At 36.9% G+C, this 17,738-nt stretch overlaps 1 protein-coding gene across 1 annotated transcript; it reads left to right on the top strand.

The window, feature by feature from the left end:
- Positions 1-3,683: 3,683 nt before the first annotated feature.
- LOC140227123 (uncharacterized) lies at positions 3,684-16,194 on the top strand. The gene is made up of 9 exons (XM_072307555.1): positions 3,684-3,718; positions 5,209-5,279; positions 6,135-6,350; positions 6,700-6,777; positions 10,166-10,384; positions 11,642-11,704; positions 11,942-12,001; positions 14,482-14,587; positions 14,973-16,194. Exons 1-9 carry the CDS (start codon positions 3,684-3,686, stop codon positions 16,192-16,194), a joined length of 2,070 nt encoding a protein of 689 aa, XP_072163656.1.
- The last annotated feature ends 1,544 nt before the right edge of the window (positions 16,195-17,738 follow it).

The raw sequence follows: 17,738 nt of genomic DNA, 5'->3' as shown, positions 1-17,738 counted from the left end.
CAGCTCGGGTGAGCTAAGTAAGCGGCTTGCCTGTCATTATTGCAGGACCATATCACCTTTACTCCTTGACCGTACTAGTATTATAAATCTCAGACCCATCCATGGGTTTTCAGTTCAGTTACCAAAATGTGCAGATTGTCCAAAATGTGCAGGCAAATCCACTTTTAACTGCAAATTTTGGTAACAGTAATGATCCCGTCAGGTATAGGTGCACTATCGGCACATTTTGGTAAATTACCAAAATGTGCAGTTACCAAAATGTGCCGCAACATAGTTACGGCACAGTTTAGTAACTGCACATTTTGGTAAATTACCAAAATGTGCCGATTTACCAAAATGTGCCGTAACAAGACCGACGCCCACGAGTCGTACAACTCGCAAGTCATACAGCCCATGAGTTATACAGATCAAGAGTCATACATCCCATTAGTTCGACACTAAGCGCTAACAAGGCCCACGAGACCGACACAAGCCCCGCGTTGTATCTGTCGAACTCGTGGGCTGTTTTTACCTCGTGTCGAACTCATAGGCTTGTGTCGAACTCATGGGCTGTATGACTCGTGAGCTGTATGACTCATGGACTTGCTTTCAATGTCGATTTCGTAGGTTGATGACTAATTGTGTCAGTCTATTGGGATGACCCCGACTACACTGCTTCTGCTATGCAATTTGTTTCCTTGCACCGTATAGTGTTAAGAATTTGTTTGCTTGTTAAACAAAGTATCCATGTGAGATATTCTCCATAATTACATGCACTTTATTTAAAAAAAAAAAACTTTCACAAAGACCAATTAGCATTGACATATTCTGTAAATTGTATGTTAACATTTTCTCTAAATATGCAGAATTATATAATAGAGCCGGACCGAGCAAGAATTGATTTATTAGAAGTAGCAGAAATTCCACAATTACACGGATTCAAGTTGTGTTCAGCATAATGATTTTTGAATATTTTGTAAAGATGTCTAACTCCTTCAAAACGGTGCAGTAAAAAATGTCATCAGCTAAAACTGTCACCTGGGGGCATTTCATGAAGCATTTTGTCTGACAACTTGTCGGACAAATTTACTTTCAGCCAATCAGATGCAAGGAATTCAGTAGCTTTTAACAGTTTGTCAGAAGAAATATCTGACAAAACGCTTCATGAAAAGCCCCCTGATCGTCCATCTCTTTACTCCGCAGTCAATGCACTTTGTTCTCCACTATAGCCACTGAAATACAAAACGTCTCAGTATTGTTCATGAACCATTTTCCAAATTGATAATGAGAAAATAAACATGAATACATTGTATATACCAACAATTATCTGGTTTCGTACTTGTGAAGATTCTCGCCATCAGGAAGAATGAAAAGCATTGTTAATATGTATGATAAGTGTGGTAATTTGCTTCGGAGCGTATCAATATCATCCCCTTAGACACGGTGGAATGATTCTAGACCTATATTGTGTGACAAATGGTTAAATAACCCCACATGATAATGTAATATATGTGAGAGCAATGCATTGCAACTGTTTGTACTGGAATGTTTTAAATTCAATATGAAAGGTCAAGGGAAAAGGGGGGTTAAGTTCCCCTGAATTGGATTGATGTGATATGTAATCCTTCACCCCGCATGTCCAGAGTACAGTCGCCGTACACCGAGGTCTTGATTTTGAATCCAGAGCTTGTAATGTTATTTATCCAAGATTTTAATGATATAAAATATATCTCATATCCATTCAGATGAATATCGATGTGAAATAAAAGGAAAAATAAATTTGGAGTAAAGCAATTCATCTCTTTATCACATGTGCGTAATATTCAGTTCAATTATAAGTTGGATGACTGTTAGGCTTTAGCGTTAGGGCTAAACAAAAGCAAGAAACACAACTGTACAGGCGGCGCTGAATGATAATTTTAAGTAGGTGAGGGGAGAGAATGAAGAACTTTGAGGTTATATATATATATATATATATATATATATATATATACATATATATATATATAAATCAACAAATAGACTGGTAACGTTTTTTTTTTTTTGCCAATAAAGAATGAGTTTTTTCGACTCAATTTTTTTCAAAGTTTTCAGCGACCTCCGCCTTCTTAAGGAGTCATTTCTCCCTGGAGCCAATACGTGAATTTTCAAGATGTTTGTGTGATTGTGTGTGTGTGTCTGTGTGTGTGTGTGTGTGTGTTCGTGTTCATGTTTGTGTAAAACAGATTAAACATTTTCTATATAGTATATTCACGCTCCCCTTCCTAGTTAAAGGTTGTCTTGAATTAGATACTGGTATTTTTTTCTTTAAAATATCCTTAAAAATTCAAAAACACAAGACCTTTGATATCCTACATAATTCTGTGTAAATTGAATTGGGCATCGCATGAACAAAGAATCATGATTATATTTCCACTTGTCCACCCTCTCAGTGGTACATCAAAAATATACAGTTGTGTCATTGGGAAAGCACATGGTAAGCCAGTATGACACGCAAAGTAAACTGTGTGCTTCGGATGTCAGTGTTTCCCGGAAATCCTGAAGAGAACGGAAATAACTGAAGGCATCAAGAATGAACAACAAGAACCAGTTATAAAGTGGAACGTAAATGATTTACTATACATGAATCGATCCAAATATTAAGTATATTAAGTAACGACTACGATGTAGTAGCAAAGCAGTATTGTATACTTAGCGCAGGTTACTGAATCTATAATCATAAAGATAAAGCACATTGTAGCATGGTATCTCAGTTGAAATACATTCGAATCTGCAAGTAGCTCATTCCAGCAACTAATGCAAAGAGTAGCTAAAACAACAACAGAAATTATGTTCGACATTATCGAATCTCAGGATTTTTTTTTAACCAGGTTACGTTATTTTCCGGTTACGAAAACCAATATAAGAACAAACAAGCGCACTGATACACCCCTTCCACACATACACACACACACACACACACGCACAAATATGTATATATGTATATTTATATATATATATATATATATATATATATATATATATATATATATATATATATAATACACATAGTATGTATGTTTATACATGTGAGAAAGGAAGAAGAAATCGGTGCGTAGCTTTGACACCATTATTCCTCTTACTGTTTATCCTTTTCGGAAAAGCGCAAGAGTTGAAAAATTGGTCTCCGCCGGGAATCGAACCCGGGTCTTTGGCATGGACCGTCAACGCCTTAACCGCTCGGCCACATCTATATAGGTTTGATTATATACTGATTGCATTGATTGTATATATATATATATATATATATATATATATATATATATATATATATATGTATTAAGATAATCAGACCTATAATAAGGAAACAACAACAACAGCGACCTCGACTCTGGCGGCCACCAGGAGGGCGCATTTTGTAAAAGGGACTACAGACAAAACCAGACAAAGCATCATAGCTTCCCATCTGTCTTTTTTTTTTAATCAGAATGTATAATTATGATTTCCCGAATTACAAAGATTACAAACGGTAGCAAACACATATTGTAATTGCTAGTTCCTGCTAGAAATTATTTGCCTGTTATATGCTCGATGTGCATTTATCATAGCGATAAAGCTAAAAGGTCGAGTCTTTAATGTACTTTCAAAACAAGAATCTAGCACCATTAAAAATTCATGCATACTGCGGGAAAACATACATCAATATTCATTCTTCACGAACGATCATGCAGATGATGGGCTCAGACTCAAAAGTAAGCAGGTAAGTTGGTATGTAATCGAAGCTATGATTGACGGCGTATACTCACCACATTCTGTTTCCGTTTAATATCTCGTTGTTTCGCTTCCTTGAAAGCCTGGGAAGTCTGGTGAGACATCGTTATTCAAAATAAATGAGTATCTCACATGTCTTATAAAACTGTCAGCTTGATCACGTAAGCACACTCAGGGAGTGGTCAGCTGTTGCGCAGTCTCGTTATGCGCACTTTCTCTCACGACATCCTCAGGAGCTGGAATCTCAATTTTTCAACAGTGACAATTACTTTTGTGTATACAGCGCGTGACATGTTCCCGTTAAGGTCTGTAATACAATATCGCAGATTTTAACTTCAAACGTTATTGTCCGGCCTTTGCAGATTGTTTTGCATTCTATCAGAATTTTTCAACAGTATACATGGCCTATGACCACTATTGGATCTGTTTATATTGGTTTTACAAATCATTGAAAATGGCATACTTGGAATGGTCATTTGGTGTTCTCATCTTTCCTCATTTACTCCTCTTTTCATCAACCATGGGGAGTAACACAACGTGTGAGTATCTGCCATATGCATTAACTTTATTAACTCATTGATATATTACCAGGGAGGTGTTTGGGTAAAAGAAGACAAACGGTCATAATATACATGATTTACATACTGGCGGTAATAGTCACGGTTAATCTAATAGCACTGTAATACTTGCTAGTTTTCAACTGGGCATAAGAAATAAAGCTTTTTTTAATCTTGTTTGATAGGAAACTCCACTGACTTGGGTCATGCGTGTGCGCTATCAATGTCAGCTGTCACAGTGACCACTTTAATGTGCATCTGAACTTTTAAGACATGATATTGATTATTGGCTGTTTTTACATCAATATTTACATTGTTGCTTTTTTCTCCGTTTTGAACGTATCGGGTGCGTGTGGATGTACATGCCAACTTACTGTCAAAAAATACATCAGTTATTTGGAAGAGTTACTTGTGACAATATCAGGGATAGATGGACAGTTTTTTGGTATTAATTAATTCAATATTATATGGTAATAATGGTTTTCATAGTGGTTGCAATGGAGTCTGATTTGTTCCAAAGACTATGAGATTGAATCAGTTGTACAGGCATTGCAACTGTTACAATATGGGTTTTGAGATCCAGGGTCACTCTTAATTGCACTTAGTCTACATGCAATATCGAAAAAAAGGAACCACTTAATCGCAATATACCCCACCCCGCGTTTTTCGTCCAGCAGATTTAACTCTGAACTGTTCGGCAAGACCACTGGTACAAGAGATATGGTGTGACGAAAGATGCGTCGCCAATGGTAAAAGTTGGATTGTACAGGCGCCTTCTGGACGTCGAATTCTCTCGGACATTGAATCTATCAACAACAATGTAATGACGTTCAATATACGCGATGAAATATCCAACAAATCATCCCTGATTTTGATTAAGGATCACAATCAGTCTTTCCCTCATTTATCACTGACTCATCAGACGAAGCTTTGGATATGGCAGCATATATACCTTGCCGATGAAGTTGAAGATGTGCGTAGCATGTTTCGAAGGTAGGTATCAAAGGCACTGATGCAATAATAAATGTACCATATGAATGAAGTTGACATGTTATATTGTTATAATGTTTTTATGCTTTTCTATTTCTTTTCTGTTTGTTTGTTTGTCCTTTACTAGGAGAGTGACATGTAATCAGGAATTGTTACTTCATTCTCTCCCGGCATGATGATAGCATTTAAACATTTCTATATGTTACATAATATGGTGATTTCTTTGTGTCGATATTCCGAAATTTCGAAGAACATTGACTTAAATAGAATAGTGTTGAAAACAAAAGAACAAATAATCAACAAAAAAAAAACAGGAATGGCTTGAATACAGTTTCGTGGCGTGACATTTAAATTTGTTTATGTATTCCCATATTGGCCGATAGAAAAATGACTCAAATACTCAAATGAATAAAGTAGTGATGCCACAATTCTTTGTACAACATAATTTCATTTAATATTGAGCTTAAGAACAATACAAGTGTTTTACATATTGCCGATCGACGGAAATATCGACCGATTATATAATGATTCTGAGCAGAGCTAAGACATTGACCACTGCGACAGTTCCAATATGTATTCAAGATGATATCAAATAGACCAAAGAAATCTTTACTTCACGCCATTAGCTACTAATCTTCTGTTCCTTGTACCCACTGGACACAAGTAATTGTGACATGAAGAATGGGAATATGCTGCTTGTATGTGGGAAGAGTACCTCTTCGAATTTTACTTGGTTAAAATACGATTTATCACGTTAAAACTACTGTTTTGTTCATATCAGAAATACGTAGAACTCTATTGCATAAACATTTAAAAGATATTTAAAGATTTCAGGGACTTCGTTTGTTGATTTTTAAGGGATACCATCGGTAAAGCTGATTGACGGACCCTCTCCCCTGGAAGGCATAGTGGTCCTCAGTCCAGACAGATATGTCTGCTATGATGGATTTAACAACGAAGCTGCTGAATTAATCTGTGGAGAGCTCGGCTTCCCAGCGGCAGAGGAGTACTCGCCTCAGATTCCTCCCAGTATTACAACATGGAATAGACGTCAACGGACATCATGTCTTGACGGTGACTGAAGAGTTGTGATTTTTATTCACAAAACCACAATACCAACAAGAAGACAGTAGTAAATTTAAAACTCAATGAAGCAACAATGTAGAAACAGAAAAACCTTGATTTTCCTGCAATGTTGAATAGTGGTGAGTCAAGGTTTGCAAGTATGCAATTATGATTGCGTTCCTTATGATTTGTTTTCTTCACAACCTCCTTCTTCTATGATAAAATAAAAGTGAAGAGCATATTCGCCGTTTCCCCTTTGCATTAACATGACCTTCAAAACAACTCCTTTCTATAATTAAGTGATCAACCCCCACAGCTTCTAATTGCAATCTTCAATATCAATGGTGTCAATACCCAGGTTATATACGTCTAGAGGAGTGTCTATCACATAGAAACGACTGTCCCAGGATCTTGACTGTCAGACTCAAGTGTCGAGGTAAGTTTAGATGTGCATATGTTCATATCTTTTTCATGAAGTGCCTTTATGATTATGTGTGCATTATAGATATACACACGCAATAAATACTTTATTCGTCATTTGAGATTACATGACGACAAGACCTTGATAACCTATCGAAGGCATAAAATGAAAAAAAAATAAGAAAGTAGCATTCTTACACGATAGAAAGTTAATTGATACGTTCACTTTATTTCATCCGCGAATAAAAGTGTAAAGTATCTTGCAAATTCTAAAAATATCAGTTCTGATGAATCGCATTAGTTCCGAGCGGACACCTGACTGCTTGCATATTGGTTACTCTTTGTTTGCTTTGTTGTTGTTGTTTTATTTTTCTCTCTGAAAAGTGTCTATGTGCTTGAGTAAATATATACTCATTTACTGACATATATTTTCGAGGATGAAGACCAGTCAGATACACTTTTTTTTTAGCCCAGATTAGATGAAAGTAATGGTAGGCCCACTTGATTCGGGGGTGGAGGTGGGGAGGAGAGTTCATATAATCGTAATAGCCGAAAACTTGACTATCGTGCCATAAGTGTATGGTTATACGTATTTTACTATAGGTTTTCACCGTCAGTTTCACACTTTTTGCATTCAAATTCCTATTCCGAGCAATCAGTATCGTGCATTTTATGCTCGCAGCACTGAATGAAGATTGTCTATTTTGCAGATTAGGTCCATCTGTTCGTTCTAAAATTTGAACTCGGGCTTTACGAAAAGGAATATATACAGGAATATTACGCACTGTATAGTCCCACAGACAAGCATAATAGGGAAGGTTGCATTTGACACCTTCGGAAAAAGCACAATGATTTTGACAAATTGAAACTGATAACATGAACATTGCATACGTCTTGCTTGTTGTTAAATTGCTCTGATGGTGAATTTGAATGATTCGATTGTGCATTCGAATGACAGGATTTTGAACTTGATTGCTGATTCACTGCTGCATGTGCGAAATTGAATGCTCAGACTTCTCTTCACAATAATGAATCCAACGTTCATTTTGACGAAAAGTGTAAGTCTACCGGTAGAAATAAGCCCCGAAAGCAAACATGGCAATGCTGTTGAACGTTTTGGAGAAAGCATGTGACTTACATCAGGAACATATGCCAATTAATTTGTTATATCTCGACAGAAAATGTCACGAATGGACATGTCAAAAGGAGTCACAACTTCAGTCTGGCCGGCTCGTGTATAATCTGTTTAACCAGGAGTATCAAAAGAAAAGATTTTGTAGAAGTGAGTTAGCGAAAAGACAAAGCAAAAAAAAAAAAGAGAGATATTATAAAAAAAAATAATGATAAAGTCTGCATCATCAACAACCATTCTAATCCTGATTGTCTCATTCCTGGTCCCATAACATTTTCCCGAATCTGCCCTAGCAGCATTGAACTGAAATTAATTTTGACTATTCCTTTCATGACTGTGGCCATTTTTACTTTTTATGAACATTTACCTTCGTAGCAGCATAATCAACATAAATAGTGGTTTTATTTGAGTATGATGGTAGAGGAGACCGAGTGTAGTTGTTATATGTGTAAGATACTTAGTATTACATTTCACATTAAGACCTAATACCAAAAGACACATGGAAGATATCTGCGTGTGAAATTTGATCATGCCTGAAAATCCCATGCAGAAATGTGGTGAACATTAGGTTTTCATTTCTTTGAGTAAAATGTAAAAAGGAAAAGATTTCGATATTCTTTTATTCATCAAAACCATTCATTTCGAGTAAAGGATTGAAGTATTGGTGGAGGAAGTGTGTCCTGGGCATCTGTGGGTTGGAGTATAGCAACGTCTTATTTTCAAGAGGTTGTTGACCACGCTTGTTTAAGTTATTGAAACACGCACAGGGTCAAGTTGTTTCATGTTTCACTGTAACCTGGTAACAACTTGCCCCATCAGATGAAACTTAAAGAGGTATATAAGGACTTACCCTAATGAATTATCAGGATAGATGTATTTTTTTATGACAGAAGGTCTGATTTATAATGCCATGGTGTTATCCTTCAATACCTTAAGCTTATGGACAGTAAAGGGGGTGCACAGTTCTCGTTGAGGTGAGGATTTAGGTTTTGCGAGATATTCAGAAACCACTCTGAGATGTCAAAGAGCATAGAATTCTAAGGGGTATCAAAAGTTGATTTGATGAAAATCAGTTTTGGAATGGCTGAGATATTCAAAAACAAGGTGAAACAAAGAGATCCTGATAAAAGGCGCGGCCTGTCGCCTTTTATTATTATCACTTTTGTTTGGATATCTCAACCATTTGAAAACCAATCATCAAATAAACGTTGAATCCTTCTTAAAATTACATGCTCTCTCATATTTCATAAGAGGTTTCTCATTATCTCATTTTATATGCTGTAAACCTGAATCCTCACCTCAACCAGTATTGCACAGAAGCATTAATCGGTCAAGCATATTTATGATGTAAAAAGATGCAGTCTGCAATCAGTTAAATCAGTGATTTACACTTATTTTGAGCATTTAATTTCTTGAACACATGTTGTGTTGTGTAGCATGTATCAATGTTTGTCACTTCATATCATGTAGATCCTACTTCGATGCGAACGAAGTATCACTGCAAAATGGTGAAAATTAACTTAAATCGTTCCATTTATTCGTGATGTGATTGTACGTCTTATCCATTGATGTTTTAATATGAAGTATCCCATGAGAGTACGAGTTAATGTAAAAATGTTCAATCGTGCATGCACACGCACAGACAGAAAAACACACATTATACACATACACGTATCCCTTTACATATTCACGAACATGCACACCCAACTAGGTAAACAATCTATATAAATTATCTATTAACAAGTCTACTTTTGCCCGATTTATGCATATTTTCTAGATTGGAACAACATTGTCTACACCATACATGCTGTCACAACTTACTTCTACAGCGATGGAAGTTGTTACAAAATCCTAGGTTTATCACTTCCGTAAAATGTTAGTAATATTTACTTGACTGACAACATTGTTTACTCTTTCCAACTAACAAAGGGCATATAATCTATCCTAAAAGAGAAATCAAGTAAAATTTTCAGCTTTTTTGCTTTAGACCTCAATATGTAAATTTAGTTAGCTATACAGACCCGATTTCCCTACTACGCCGCTGTCATTAAGTTTGTAATATCTTGCGCCAAGACAAAATTATACTCTACTATAAACAAAATGTAAGAACATAGATTGAATTGCATAATATGCGTGTTTAAACACATCACTTCAGCTTCACAAACAACGCGGCAGGAGTAGCAGCCGAGTAAGGACATAATTGTATATCCTTTTTATGTTATAATCAGTTCTTTCCTTAAATTGCCTTAATTTTTCCCTGCCATTCATATAGATTCCCACGGGTTTTGTGACTATCCTGGGGACGTGTCTAACGGTTATTGGGATTCCAATATAACGAGCTTTGGGTCTGAGATGACTCTCACCTGTGGTCAGGGTTTCATCCTTACCGGCAACCCGACACTACAGTGTGGACGATCTGGATGGTCGACTTACTTCCCGGTTTGGAACGCGTCAGTCCCATCTTGCCGGGCAGTCAAAAATAAAACAAGCGGTAAGTTTCCTTTCCAGACATTGTGATGCAATTCAAAAATCGTCAAAGAGTACAGAGATCGTTTTTTTTTTCCCCTGACAGACCTTTAAAAAAAAAACAAAAAAAAAACTAATCTTGATGTCAAGCTTGGAAACAGGACACTATCAATAAACCAAAGAACGCCTTTTCTTAACTTAGAAATAAATGTGCGAAGATGAATCAAAAGCTTAGAAACAGAATAAGCAGCACTTGATATGCTACTTCAGAATTAATGAATAAAAAATATTAAAGGACCGTTTGTGTTCGTTAGATTTCAATCCTCCTTTTCGGAATGTTATATAGCTACAAATTGTTTAGTGGGAGAGTAATATCCAGTTCTAAGAGTTATCATTATCATAAAGGTATGCATCGCTCCTTTCGAAAAAGGGCATTTTTCAAGAATCTAGTTTGCGACTAACTTAAAGTTAAGTGCCGTAAGGTCATAAATCCCTTTTAACCCTTGCGTGCCACATTATTTGCTTATAGGTTTTTGTGTATTACAAAGAGTTGTGCACATTCAACTCATTGGCGCAGAAAGTATGCTGTAACTGCGTTTGGAGCAAGTTCATCTAAATCGATGTCGTTAGACTAAATAGGGACAAAATATGAAGCATTTATTGCTTTTCGAATAGAGCATGAAAAATTAACCATCATCTGTCTTTTTTTCTGTAGCTAAAAAAAAAAACTGTTCTTTTTTTTTTCTCTGACACTAATCATCGTGTTAATTGATTGCTTTGTATCGAGAAATAGGTAACTTTATATATGACGACAAATTCAGTAAAATGTATTCACCGGTGAACTTTATTATGCTTCAAGTGAACTAATTGTTTATAATATTGTATGTGTTAATATATGACAATGTTGGGAATCAATTGTTTCAGTTAGATTCTGGGCTAAACAAAAAAGAGACATTTGACACTCAGTAACTGACATGTTCGAAATGGACTGGTATCATCCCCCTTTTTTTCAAATCTCCTAATTCGCAATTTACGATTGGAATGATGTTTCCATAGTATTATGATGTGTACTCACAGTATTCCCTTTCCTAAATCAGGAAAATATGTAAGCTGGAATGACTGCACGATGTGCAATTGCTTTAGAAATTTTCAGGATCCTTGACAGACACCCTCTTTGCTTCAAAAAGATGTCAAAACTGATAAAGACATCATGTTTTCATTTTTTGTACATAGCTAGAACATTTGCACTAGTTCCATTCTTAACGCGTTTGTTTGATTTCAGATAAGGATTTCCAAGATGTTGAAAACCACACAACGACTACTCCAAATACAAACAATGATACAAGTAAGTGTCGAAACATTCAAATTAAGTATCGACGCATGTGTGTGTGTTTTTTTAAGAAGAGAAAAGGTGAATCAGACAAGGTGTTTGCTGCCGTTATCAGTCTGAAACCCTTTGTTGTATGCAAACATGAAGAATTCCAATGGACGCCAAATACTAGTAATGGAAAACGGAAAAGAAATATTTCAAGCTATGCGTTCTACCCATGCCGCTGCTGTCTTTTGTTGTTATTGTCAATAGGTGAAATTCAACTCACCCAAGAATTTTCATCGAAAGGGATTATTGCCACATCAACTTCAGGTGAGCTGATGAACACAACACAACACTATTACTTATTGTCATACTAATTGTTTACTTTTCAATTTTCTTTGTACCGGCAGTGGTTACATAGAAAGCACTGAAAGTATATATATATATATATATATATATATATATATATAGGTTTTCCCGGTCAATTTCATACTTTTGTCATTCAAAATCATTAATGTGCATTCAAATTCACACAGCACACGCACGCAAAAATATTCGGGTATTCAAATTCAGAATCCGAGCGATCAATTTCATTTATGGGCGTTCTATTTCGTTTTCGTGAAATCAAATTCACGACTGGGCATTCAATTTCAAAATGCGAGCACCGACTTTCCTACTCGTGCATTCAAATTCATGTGATAGTCACGTGATAGTCCCAATGAGCTTGTTTGGAGCGTTCAATTTCTACTTCGTGCAATCAATTTAACGACGAAATAAGAAAGGAAAAAGGGCCAACACAAGCAATGAAGGCTTGCGTATAGTGTAATTATGATTGTTTACAGGTTTTACATTGCTCTCTGTTCATGTATTCTTTGTTTTTAATCTCAATAAATTTCAAATTGTAATGTCCAATCAGCAGTGCATCCAAACAACACAACGACAATTTAATCATATTTCTTGATGATACTGAATGCTGACAACACCCCAACATCAACCACATAATGACAATTCATCAATTTAAAGATAAACTGACACATAATGATCTCACATAGTCTCGCAAAAGTAAACCAATTAGACCGCAATACACAACGAACAAAAAATGTTCATGTATCAGTTTCAATATAGTCAAAATTGTTCTTCTTTCCCTCTAAGGTGTCAACCAACCCTCCGTATTATGCTCGTCTGTAGGCCTATACAATGCCTAATGTTTGTTTGTTTGTTTGTTTGTTTGTTTGTTTGTTTCATTTTCCATCAAAGAAGATGGCTGGATAACCCATATTCAGCTGCAATAGCTGGTCTTCCATATGGGGTCCAGTTGGATGTAAGCCTTAAACACCCTGCTCTTTGCGATGAATAAATGAAGTGGGATCTTTTACGTGCATGAGTTGTGACTCTCTCACACATGGGACCTCCATTTTATGTCCACTCCGAGGGACATGTGCCTATATAGTTATTCTTTTCAGCTAAGCGCAAGTTCAAAACTTTCAATGAACAGGTGGATCTCTACTGCAAAAGAAATAATCATCATAAATCCCAATATATTCAAAGCCAAATGAAAAACACATGCCCTACTGTAGGCGTCCCAAACTAACTAAATTCAGGAATTTTTTTAAATTTAATGCAGTTATTTGGAACATGGTTGCCTATTCACGAATTTGAATGACCGACGAGATTCCGTCCCAGGTTGACATGAATTTGAATGCTCATTGATGAAATGCATGCTCCTCTCTTAAATTTGAATGCTCTGATAGTGAATTTGAATGCTCCGATAGTGAATTTGAATGTTCCGATAGTGAATTTGAATGTTCCGATAGTGAATTTGAATGCTCCGACGGTGAATTTGAATGCTCGGATAGTGAATTCGAATGACCGGATTTTGAATTTGATTGCTGATTCAGTGCTGCAAGCGCGGAATGCGTGAAATCGAATGCTCGGAACAGGAACTTGAATGACAAAAGTATGAAATTGACCGGGAAAACCTATATATAGTTTTTTTACATCGTACTTTTTTGCAACTGATTGACGATTTGCCTTTTATCGACATAAATTAACACCGATTATTCAGTGTATTTATCAGGAGGGATGATAAAAAATTATTGACTACATGTACTCAAAACGAATTCTAACGCAAGTCATTCTGATTGCAAGACAGACGTTATATCCACCAGACCATTGAGCTTTCGCCCGATATCCAGTGATGTGGTTCTGATCCCTTATGGCAGTAGACGTGTTTGGTGTACGTATACTGCATAACTATAAGAATTAATGATTCTTGCGTTAAATATTGTCGGTAGCTTGGTATAGTCTGATGGGTTTGACGCCTGTCAGGAGGTATTGGGTTCGAATCCTACTTAAGTACATATCATGGCCTATGATTTGATCATGGCTACGCTTTAATGCCCTGAATATTTGGTGTTTATTTAGGTAAAAGAAGGGCAATTTTTCAATTATTAGATGGAAAAGGAAACATACTGAGGACCTGCATCCATAGGGGAGTAGAATCATAATTTGCTGTCAGGCGAAAGGTTGGTAGTCTGGTGGATATGATGCCTGTTTAGAAATTAGGCGGTCTTGGCTTCGAATCCTACCTGAGTATATAATGTACATGCCTATGATTTGTGTCATGTCTACTACTGAAAACAATGAATTGTTGGTGTTTCTTTCAATACGTCGATGAAGGGCAATTTATCTATCGGTTGTGATTTAACGCAACTACATATACCCGCAAGAATAATTCATTTCCACAAAGTTTTCTGTTTTGTGATTCTTTTAACGAAAAGAGGAAATAACAAGTTGTACTTCAGTTTCAGGTCTTGAGACAGACGTGACAACATACACAATGGCAACCCTTCTGTGTGTTGTTCTCATTCTGCTTTCCATTCTGTCCATGGCGTGGTGCAAACAACACAAGAAAAGGTATAGTGTTTGTTTCGTCAAGACTAGTGTGTGGGGAGGGGAAATAGCGAAAGAGCGGTAAGTTTTAGAGATACAAATTGTTTTAAGCTGTTTGTTCCTCGTAAATTTCATAGTATCAGCTACAAGACTACGCAGTAGGCGGATCCAAACCATGCAGTCACACTATTCAAAATGATATTTGGATATGACCATTGTCCTAAGAATGTCGATAATGATAATAAATGTTCTTCAAAATATTGAAATCATGTGTGTTAATATTATGTAGGCCGTACTCTCTAATATTATATTTTTATGGCTGTGTTGATCGGAAATAATGTGTAGTTTTTAAATAGTGAAAATATACATTGATTTAGATATTTTTCTTTCGTCATTCATGCTGTAACAGAGGTCGGCCTACTGAAGCTTCCAATCCGTCAAATGAGAACCCAAATGACAGGCAAGTCCAGATGTATCCTGTAGATACTTCAACCGAAAATCCGAGAACAACGGAACATGTTCTGTTAGAGTCTGCAAGGACTGACATTGGAGCACATGGTCACCATCTTCCAAACCATCCTGTCGCTCTACTCGAGACCACCATAGCTCAGCAACAGGACCCAGATCATATCTACCAAGACGCTGCGGAGGTAAACCAGGGATATTGCCAACCGTCGGGCATAGAACAAACTTCCTCTTGTACTGTTCCTGGAAAGAGCAACGGCAAAGCAACAGTCAGCGCTCCGACTATTCTACGTGGTGTAGAAAGCGTTAACCCACAGACATCATTCGATCAAACAGAGAGTAGCTACGAGGACTGTGAAGATTTTCATAGAAGCCACATGATGAAGAAAAGTGCCTTCAGGCCTCACGATGAGGCGTTCTTGTTTGATGATACATGTTACAATTCACTGACAAGATTTGACGATATTTGCACCGGAAGACAGGATCCAAGCAGCAGCAAAATGCACCCCACTCAAGAGAGAAATGTCAATGAGTCTGATGGAAACAGAGAACAGAGCAGTGAATATTCAGACTTGTGTAAATCTGGCGAACTTACCAAGTCGGTAGGTAAGCTTATCTGTGGAGACAACGAATACGATCAAATCAATCCAACCTCCAACGACAACAGGGCACGAAGTCTCAACCCAGCTTTCACATCGACTGGTCCGGTTGTGAATCACAAGGATTGCTCTCACCAAACAGATGACACTCCATATTCCAATCTGGGTTCCCTATCAGCTGTACCCTCTGACGAGGTCTTCTACTTTCAATTACATCCAGCGGCCGGCAATGAGACTGATACCAGCAAAAAGCCACAATATTCTGACGCTTTCGACTCCACAGACTACACTCTTCTGAATCCTGAAGAAAATTCCAGTAATATTTCCCCTGAAATGGACAGATTCAAAGGACACCATCACACGATGGACCAAACATGTTCCGCCTCAAAGCCCGAAAATTGCGAGGAACTGTACGCAAAGGTGAACAAAGTGTCGGGACCCTCACCAGAAAAGGCAGTCATGTTCGAGGAACTGTATGCAACGGTGGACAAAAGACCTAAATCATGCATTCCTGACACAACAGGCACGTTGCATGAGGAACTGTACATTAATTATATTAACACGTAGTTTTCCTTAAAAGAGGGTGAAATATAAAATGTACTGAAGTGGAACCAACTCACATGACCTACATTCTGTCCTGTTTCTTCAAAATTTATTTCCATTGCAAACATTCAGTTGTAAGAATTCACAACTTCGGAGGCAGTATATTTGTAAGCATTGCACGTGGCTTTACAAAACATGAAGCAAATACAAAAAGGCAGCAACTTAACATTTAATGTTCTCAAAAGAATTCCATGTCTTCTGTATTTATCTTCAGAGATACCCTTTTTCTGGTAACGACGAAGCAAATGGCGTGTAGTAGTGCAGTGCACCGTGATTACCTAAAAGGGCACTAACGAAGTACTTTGTTGTTGCTATATGACACACACGTCACTCATTAACATTTATTTCGATACTATTTTGGTCTTCGAAAAATGATACTGAGTGACTCCACAGAGGAAAGCAGCTGGTTTGCCACGTCGAGGCTCTGTAAAAATACATCACTCGTGTATTAAAATCAATGTAACATCGAGCCTTGCAATGCATGTATCAAGTCGCAACTATTGTGGATGCATGAGTAATCTTATAGCTAGTCTGTACATGCTCTACACTATGCCCCCCCCCAAAAAAAAATAATAATAATACAATCAGATTTTTGCATTGATACACCTAATATGATTTAACTGTCTAAGTGCTACTCCAGGGTCTTAAAATATAACATCTTAGCTCTATTTTGCAGAAAACCCCATTCAATTGGTTTAAGCGGTCACAGAGAATGTAGATTGTTGTAAAGCATGTCATGAGTCTGATTTTCTTTAAAGTTTACCACTTGGATGCTCTTGTGTGTGAACACAATAGACAGAACTTAGAGAGAAGAGATTCCTGACATGCTCTACAAAATTCCTCATTTCTCTTTGACCACTGAAGCAAATCGAATGGGGTTTTCTGTAAGATGTGGGTAATGAGTTATGGTTTCGTACCCTGAAATTTCATTTGGGACGATTCCTTATTTTTCAAGTTATCATTGCAGAGGGTCCCGTTGTAGTTTTGGGGGAACACTCGGTACATACTCGGTGTGTGCGTAAATCCAACGGTGTACTACTTTCAATACAGTACGTAGACCCGATGATTTGGAACCAGTTTACACTGATCGTTTATACAGGTTCGTATCATTTCAGTGGGCAAAGAGAAAAAAGTCGCACACGGAATTCATATGCTTGAGAAATTCGACAAATGTCATTATCTATATCCTTGGTTTTCTCTTCATGAAAACCATGATGATGCATAGCTTATATTTTGTTTTGAACAAGCTCAGATAAAAAGTTTTGTTAAGCCCGACAGGTCCCTTCTATAACTTTCAATGTATTTATGTATATTACTGCACTAACATAAAATCGTTGTATTTTATAAGACTGATAAAGCATTAATGCATGAAATCAGATTGTATGCGAAAATTGACTCATTTGGTTACCATAGTGGTCAACTTGACATTGTTTAAGTAAAGCATTGTGAGGAAATGAATGAAAAGTATTAAAAGCAAATGTATATCCCTAACTTCTTGAACAGTTTTG

The sequence above is a fragment of the Diadema setosum genome, chromosome 4, assembly GCF_964275005.1.
Source record: "Diadema setosum chromosome 4, eeDiaSeto1, whole genome shotgun sequence".
Lineage (NCBI taxonomy): Eukaryota > Metazoa > Echinodermata > Echinoidea > Diadematoida > Diadematidae > Diadema > Diadema setosum.
The sequence above is the reverse complement of the archived record's forward strand: the minus strand, read 5'-3'. Positions and strand labels throughout refer to the sequence as shown.